Below are 8,517 nucleotides of genomic sequence, written 5' to 3'. Positions count from 1 at the left end.
GTAATTCTTTTATAAATCCTACATTATAACAATTCATAAGCTTTAAATATATAAACCTACTATTTTATAAATGAACATTATATTTAATCAATTCTTTTATAAATCCAACATTATAACAATTAGTCTTGATGTCTTTATGTAACTCTCTTCCTCTCCCTCGCGAGGTAAGAAAAAGAATTTGATTTTCTTATTGTTTTTATGTGTATGATATAGAAGAAGATGAACGAATTTTTTTTTTAAATATCCAAAAATTTCAAAAAAATTTCAAAAATATCCAATTTTTCAAAATAATTACACAAATGGCCAAAATTGGCCATTTTTTACCCTTAGGCGCCACCCTAGTTGGCGCCTACCCTTAATGGGGAGGGCAAGTCGCCACTAGGGGTGGCGCCTATGCCCAAATCCATTTTTTTTTTTTTTTTTTTAATGTTTTTTTTATTGTTTTTTTTTTTTTTTTAATTTTTTTTTATTTATAAATTTATGTTTTTTATTAAGTATATTAATTTATGTTCACACATATATTTTGTCTAAATTTTTTTATTTATATATATATATATATATATATATTAATTTATATATATATATATTAATATAATTTATAAGTAATTAATATTATTTGTAAATTTTTGGAAAAAAAATTAATTTATATATGTATAAAGATATGATAGACAATATTTTTAAAGATAAAGATAAAGATATAAAGATAATAAACAGAAAATATTTTTATTTAAATAATAAACAAGGCAAATATTACAAAGATATGATTAATCACATATGATGCGGTCCCTTGTACGATCCGCACGGGGGAGGTCTAGTTACTCGCCTAGACGGTTCACGTGGTGGTGGTGCTTCCCTATTACCACCCCTTGCCCTAACGCGCCCCCTTGCCGCTTGCCGTTGTGGTTCGGTCGAAGTCCCTTCAGTGCTGTAGGAAAGACGGGTCCCCTCTGCGCCCTCGAAGCTTTGTCTCGGTGGGACAAACTGACTACTGCTGGGTGCGCCCTCGAATTGTGGTCTTTGGTAGTTTAGGGTTGAATCGGGTTGGCCAAAGTGCAATGTTTGTTGTGGTGTGTAGTAGTCCTGTTGGTAGTCCTCTTGTATACCCGTGTCGGGGCTAGGTGGAGGACTGGAAGAGCTTGGGAAATTGCCGTGTTGGAATTGTTGGGATTGGTGGAAGTAGGGGGATTGATATTGTGGTAGGTGTTGGGACTGTTGATGGTGGTGGGAATGTTGAGTTTGTTGTTGGTAGTCTTCATGGTATTGGGATTGAGTTTGTGGTATGTATTGTTGATTTGGTTGGGGGGTGGACATGTGTTGTGGTTGTTGTTGTTGGTAATATGGTGGTGGTGGTTGTTGTTGGTAATAAGGTGGTGGTGGTTGTTGTTGGTAAAATGGTTGTGGTGGTTGTTGTTGGTAATAAGGTGGTGGTTGTTGTTGTTGGGAATACTGTGGTGGTTGTTGTTGTTGGAAATATGGCTGTTGCATCCGGGGATCGTCCAAATAGAACGGGTCAGACACAATCATTTCTGGATTGGTATTTGCTCTATACCATTCCACATATTCCCTTGTCGGCTTCATTTCGTTGGGCGCCACCGGAAATTGTAGAACATAGTGGGCACGGTCTTTCCACATTTTTCGAAACTCCTTAGCAAATTCCTTCCAATTTTGGGCATACCACTGGTGGCTGACTTTTTTTAGATGCCAAGGTTCCATGGACATTGGGGGGCCTGGGATGTCTTGATGCATTCCGAATTGAAGCTTGACACGGTCACTTTGGTGCATCTCCACAGTGGTGAACCGCATTATGGCCGTTTTTGCTGTCCAAACAGCTGCATCTTCGGGGTTTGGTTGATGTTCCAATCCCAAATATGGCCTCCAAATAAACTGCAAAGAAAAAAGTAAATATGTTATTTATCGATAATGCATGACATTAATAAATCAGTTAGAAGTTGAGTGATTTAGTGGTAATACATCCTGTGCTCGGAGACGATCCAACAGTTGACGATAAAATATAATTTTATTTTTGGGGGTAAGACTGTAATCCAGTCCGGTTGTAATGAACCTAAACAAAAAAAGATAAATAATATTAGTTACAAATATTTATAGAATAAATATACAAAATGAAATAAGATCATAAATTTACCTAGTTGCGTAGGGGAAGGAGTAGTCATTAGGATTTTCTGGGGCTAGCCTCGGCAATCTCCACCACCCCCATGTTTGAAGCAAAAAAGAACATCCAGAAAATGTACAGTGCTCATTTTGTGCATTTTTACACAAAGAGCTATATAGGAATGCTAATACTGCAGAACCCCAACTATATGTGCTTATTCTATCAATGTCCCCGAGCAAACTCAAGTACATAAAATTTATGCTATTTCCCGTCCCTTCGGGAAATAGCAAGTTCCCAAACAATAGCATAATGTAAACCCGGGTTTTTATGACTTTTTCTTGTTCGGAGGATTCCTCAGTCAAAGTTATGGAGTCGTGGTACAATTGTAGGCTAGATAATTTAATACCCTGACCCCTTGCTTTGGCAGACCCCTCACCCTCGACCAGATCTACCCCCAACATTTCAACACATATTTGGTTAGGCTGTTGAACATTTCCGGTGACAGGCTTACCATCTATTCTAAGACCTAAAAGCATGTACACGTCCTCTAATGTGACGGTACATTCACCAGTTGGTAGGTGAAAGGTGTGTGTCTCAGGTCTCCAACGTTCACACAGAGCCAAAATGAATTTGGCATCAATGGTGGCATTTACGACATGCATTACATGACCGAAACCCGCACGCTCTATGTAAGGTACGCACCATGGGTCTGGATAAGGCATTGGGTGTGAACGTTGACGAAATTTCTTGGGATCCTTTAAAAACAAACAATATAAAAAATTATTATATTGGACTTTTAAAAAACTAACTACAAACATACGAAAGAGGCAATGTTCAAGAAAAACTTACGAATGAGGCAATGTTTGCCCTAGTTCCTCTGTGTTCTTGGCCCATGGTAAGAAGCGACATGACTGCAATGTAGGAAGAAGCTTGGTGGATGAGAAGTTTCGCCTGAGTTCTCTGAATAAAAGTGTTAGTGGTAGATGAAAACTTGCAAGAATGACCCTCTATTTATACTCTTTTTCAAGTAAACTGAATATGCAAAAATGTGACAAGTGTAAGGCATGCGTGGTAGTGTTGACATGCATTGGTGGAATCTGATGATGCAGAAACGTGACAAGTGTGAGGCATGCGTGGGAATCTTGCAGAATAGGTGCAGACTACGTGGCAGTGTTGGCATGCATATGTGCAGACTAGGTGGGAGTTGTCTTGTCTTGGGGAAGACTTGGTGGAATCTGATGATGCAGAAACGTGACAAGTGTGAGGCATGCGTGGGAATCTTGCAGAATAGGTGCAGACTACGTGGCAGTGTTGGCATGCATAGGTGCAGACTAGGTGAGAGTTGTCTTGTCTTGGGGAAGACTTGGTGGAATCTGATGACGCAGAAACGTGACAAGTGTGAGGCATGCGTGGGAATCTTGCAGAATAGGTGCAGACTACGTGGCAGTGTTGGCATGCATAGGTGCAGACTAGGTGGGAGTTGTCTTGTCTTGGGGAAGACTTGGTGGAATCTGATGACGCAGAAACGTGACAAGTGTGAGGCATGCGTGGGAATCTTGCAGAATAGGTGCAGACTACGTGGCAGTGTTGGCATGCTTAGGTGCAGACTAGGTGGGAGTTGTCTTGTCTTGGGGAAGACTTGGTGGGGAACAGGCATGCATGGGAATCTCTGAGACTATGTTCAGGCTAGGTGGATAGGTTGGAATGCATTAGTACAGACTAGGTGGGAGTGTTGCATTCAAGGGTGTGACACGTGTAAGGCATGCGTGGGAATCTCTGAGACTTGGTGGTGAAGACTTGATGGGGAACAGGCATGCATGGGAATCTCTGAGACTATGTTCAGGCTAGGTGGATAGGTTGGAATGCATTAGTACAGACTAGGTGGGAGTGTTGCATTCAAGGGTGTGACACGTGTAAGGCATGCGTGGGAATCTCTGAGGTATTCACAATATCTTCACAGCAATCTTCACACACATATCTTCACAGCAATCTTCAGTAAGATTCTTGCAGTATAAATATTCACACACATTTTCGCAAAGGTATTCACAATATCTTCACAGCAATCTTCACAAAACCTTGAAAATATCTTCACAAAACCTTCACAAAACCCTCACAAAACCTTCACAAAACCTTCACAAAACCTTCACAAAACCTTCACAAAACCTTCACAATGTCTTCACAAAACATGTCATCTTCTTCACAATACAAAGTCAAAGCTCACGTCAACGGTGAGACTTATGAATGTGATAAGTCTGGCTTCCTATTTAGAAACACCGAATGCACTCGGTTTTGTCTAAATAGAGGAGCTGACTTCTCTTATCGCACAAGATGGCAATTCAAATATTTTCCCAATAGCCTTTGCATTGGTGGAAGGAGAAACGGCAGCTGGTTGGAGTTTCTTCCTTAAGAATCTTCGAACGCACGTGACTCCACAAGCTGGCATCTGCGTTATTTCTGACAGGCACGCCTCAATAGACAGTGCATACAATAATCCAGCAAATGGCTGGCATGACCCCCCGTCTACCCATGTCTACTGCATCAGGCATATTGCACAAAATTTTATGCGGGAGTTCAAGGATAACTTTTTGAAGCAACATTTGATAAACGCGGGGTACGCATTAAACCAGCCTGGATTCCAATACTATCGCCGGGAAATAGTGTTGGCAAATTCTGATGCAGGGAGGTGGATTGATAATATCGACAGAGCGAAGTGGACTAGATCGTACGACGATGGGGTGAGGTGGGGCCACATGACAACAAATCTTGTGGAATCAATGAACGGCGTGTTTAAGGGCATACGTAACCTCCCGGTAACCGCATTGGTGAGTGCGACCTATTTTCGGATGGCAACGTTGTTCGTAACAAGGGGCAGGCGCTGGAATGAAGTGTTGCAGACGAGTCAGGTTTATAGTGAAGCCTGCATGAAGTTTATGAGGCAGGAATCCGCCAAAGCCAGCAGCCATCGGGTTACGGAGTTCGACCGCCATGGCCACACTTTCAGTGTCAAGGAAACAATTGACCACAACCAAGGGCTGCCCAGACAAGAGTATAGGGTCCTAATACCAGACCGTTGGTGCGACTGTGGTCAATTTCAGGCGTATCGTATGCCTTGTTCCCATGTCATTGCAGCGTGTTCACACAGCCACTTCGATGCATTATCGCTAGTGTCTCCAATCTACAAAGTTGCAACATTGCTCAATGTATACGACAATCCCTTTCCGGTGGTAGCATTGGAGGCGTATTGGCCAGAGTATGACGGGGAAATTGTTTGGCACAACGAATCGATGCGGCGGAATAAAAGTGGTCGCCCAAATAGCAGGCGCATTAGAACTGAAATGGACGTCGCAGAGAAAATGCAGAGGAAGTGTAGCATATGTAGACAACTAGGGCATAATAAGAACAAATGTCCATATCGTGGATCTAGTTCCACAACTTAGTTTTCACTTTCATAAATCTGTGTACCAAAATCATTTTAAATTAAAGTTTACTTTTTATTCCAAATAGAAGATGACACTTGAACAACAAACACAAACATCTAACATTACAACACCAATTACTAAAACAAAAACAAATACTGGAACAAAAACAAGTACTAAAACAAGAACAAGTATTAGAACAATAACAAATACAACAACAACATGACAAACAACCATTAAAATCTAAGAAATTACAACAGTTAACACTATGTCGTCTGATCCATGCATCATTTGGATGCAATCAATGTCGCTTTCAACTTCAACCCACCAGCGTATCGTTTCTCCAGTTTCAAATGAGAACCTTGTTCTAAGCCTCTGAATCCTTCTGATGACTTCACCAGGTTGGTAATCTCCCTCTAACCAAGACATCAAGGACCTTTTTAGTTGGTCCAACGAACGGATGTTCCAAAATTTCATCTCCATTGGGGGTTTCAAAGGCGAGAAAATAACATGCCCATCCCTTTTTAAGATTACTGGTTCAGGATCCGGGCGCCTTGATGATGTTCGCTGCCATGACGACGGTCTTGGGGATGCCATGAACTCAACTTGATACAGAAGGTGGTAGGAAACAGTGTTGAAGAAAATGCAAGGAAATAACACTTTATTTATAGGAAAAGATCTGGGTTGTACACCAGTCTACCTAACCCTAATTCTCCCAAAAATTTATAAATAATATTATTTACTTATAAATTAAATTAATATATATATAAATTAATATATATATAAATTAATATATATATATATATATATATATATATATATATATATATATATATATATCTTGTAAATAAATATTTATATATATTAATTAAATGTGTATAATATTAATTGTTTATAAATTAAATTAATATATATATATATATATATAATTAATATATATATAAATTAATATATATATATATATCTTGTAATAATTTTATTTATATATAAGTGTTAATATAAATTAATATAATTTATAAAAAATATATATTTATCAAATATCTAATATTTAAAAAAAAAAAATTAAAAAAAAAATTAATAAAACATTTAAAAAAAAAAAAAAAAAAAAAAAAAAAAGGGATTGGGCATAGGCGCCACCCCTAGTGGCGACTTGCCCTACCCATTAAGGGTAGGCGCCAACTAGGGTGGCGCCTATGTACACAATTAGGGCAAATTTTGCCCATTTATGTAATTTTTTTGAAAAATGGGTTAATTTTGAAATTTTTTTTAAAATTCTGGATATTTAAAAAAAAAATTCAAGATGAACTAGTAGCTGTGTTAAAAAAGCATGCATGTGCAAATTGCAAAGTGTCATCGTGCATGCTACACAAGCTTTTTTTAGCAGACACGTTATGTTATGGTGATAAAAAATATATTTACAATTACTTTTGGCTTTTAGCTTTAAAAAGAAAAACAAATTATAAATGCTACTGTACTTTGAAAACCATAAAAATTAAAAAGTAATCTTTGGTTTTCTTATCAAATTTTTGACTTGTTTAATTATATTTTAAAAAAATGAAAACAAAAGTAAAAAATATAAATTAAATATGGCTTAAAAATATAAACCAACTGACTTAAATAAGTTTGACGTCTTTTCTAATAAATGAATTTATTTTATTTTAATCCTTAAATATCCTATACCATACCCTGGACTCGGTTGAAAAATAATAATTCAAAATACTTAATTTAGTTCTAAAGTGATAATAGTAAAGAAAAATAGCGACAAGTAACAATAATAGTGGTTGACAACAAAGTTCATCATATCCTAGGAAGTGAACGGTCGTGATTCAATCCCCAACCGCGTATCCCAACCAGCAACTCAGCTGAGGCAATCAAGAACTCGATAGCCTGCTGCGGCGACAGAAAATCCACCACACTCCGCAACGTTTTCAGCCGTAGATCATCCGCTTTCTTTATAATGCTCACCAGCCGTTGGATCTTGTCATTGATTTCAGCCTCGGAACCCATCATATCGCTCGCACTGTCTTGCCATTTTGATAACTCCTCCGTTATTGCATTCTCTTCCTTCACCTTTCATTTTCCAACAAATGACAATAAATATAATAATAAATAAATCTAACACGACGGAAATTTTTACTTACGGTGTCACATTGCAAGTCGCTAAGACGACGGAACTGAGTCGGGGAGAGATCGCCGAGGTCACCGGTCCTAAGGCCACGAAGGATATCGATAATGTGAGACTCAAAGAGAAGAGATGATTCAGTGTAGATGAGGTGAAAAGCTGTGGTGGGTCTCCACCCTGCGATCCAATGAAGGGATCGTTCAAGTGCGGTAGCCCAAGGAGATGCTAAAACGTGGAGAGGATCTTTCTCAGCCGCCATTGATTTTGTGTTGAAGTAGTCTTCATGGTGGGACATGACCTTGCGGATTAGTTCCTCTGTGTCGGTTTGGTTTGGTGTGGTGAGTTGGTGGATTAAGCGGTTGAATTGGTCGTACCATGAGTCGTAGAATTGGGCGAAGGTGGTTGTTGTCATTGTTTTGGAGGGTGGGGGGTGTTTGGGTTTTTGGGGGGTGTAGTGAGAAATGGTTGTGTTGGAGTTGAAAAGAGGGGTTTGGTGAAGATGATGTTATTTTTGAAGCGGTGGAGAGTGAAGTGGTGGTGGGGTACAGAAGGGGAGTGAGTGTTTGGGGGGTGAAGACGCGTGGGTATCTTACGTGTAGTGCTCGCTCAGCTTGAAAGTTCAGGGGTTGCATGCATTTTCTTTTTGGTTGTCAACAAGAAAAAAGAAAATGGGAGAGAGAAAAAGAAATAAGTGTATGTTAAAAAAAAAAAGTAAAAAATATAATATATTTAATATAGTATTTACTATAAAATTATTTTTTTTAAAAATAAGGATAGAAAGAGTAAAAGAGGAATGTTATTTAATTAAAATGACAAAAAAAAACGCTTACATTTAAAAAAATATAATTCTATATTATATATATATATAT

At 38.4% G+C, this 8,517-nt stretch overlaps 2 protein-coding genes across 2 annotated transcripts; both read right to left on the bottom strand.

The window, feature by feature from the left end:
• Positions 1–704: 704 nt before the first annotated feature.
• On the bottom strand, positions 705–3,157 carry LOC127083106 (serine/threonine-protein phosphatase 7 long form homolog). Its single transcript, XM_051023345.1, has 3 exons — positions 2,144–3,157; positions 1,972–2,062; positions 705–1,884 (listed from the first exon to the last, which is right to left on the bottom strand). Exons 1-3 carry the CDS (start codon positions 2,926–2,928, stop codon positions 769–771), a joined length of 1,992 nt encoding a protein of 663 aa, XP_050879302.1. The 5' UTR covers positions 2,929–3,157; the 3' UTR covers positions 705–768.
• A 4,065-nt stretch (positions 3,158–7,222) lies between these two features.
• On the bottom strand, positions 7,223–8,218 carry LOC127086196 (protein DOG1-like 4). Its single transcript, XM_051026908.1, has 2 exons — positions 7,668–8,218; positions 7,223–7,596 (listed from the first exon to the last, which is right to left on the bottom strand). The coding sequence occupies exons 1-2, from the start codon at positions 8,058–8,060 to the stop codon at positions 7,324–7,326; spliced, it is 666 nt and encodes a 221-aa protein (XP_050882865.1). The 5' UTR covers positions 8,061–8,218; the 3' UTR covers positions 7,223–7,323.
• Positions 8,219–8,517: the final 299 nt, after the last annotated feature.

Source organism: Lathyrus oleraceus, chromosome 5 (assembly GCF_024323335.1).
Source record: "Lathyrus oleraceus cultivar Zhongwan6 chromosome 5, CAAS_Psat_ZW6_1.0, whole genome shotgun sequence".
NCBI lineage: Eukaryota > Viridiplantae > Streptophyta > Magnoliopsida > Fabales > Fabaceae > Lathyrus > Lathyrus oleraceus.
This window is presented reverse-complemented; position numbering and strand designations above follow the sequence as displayed.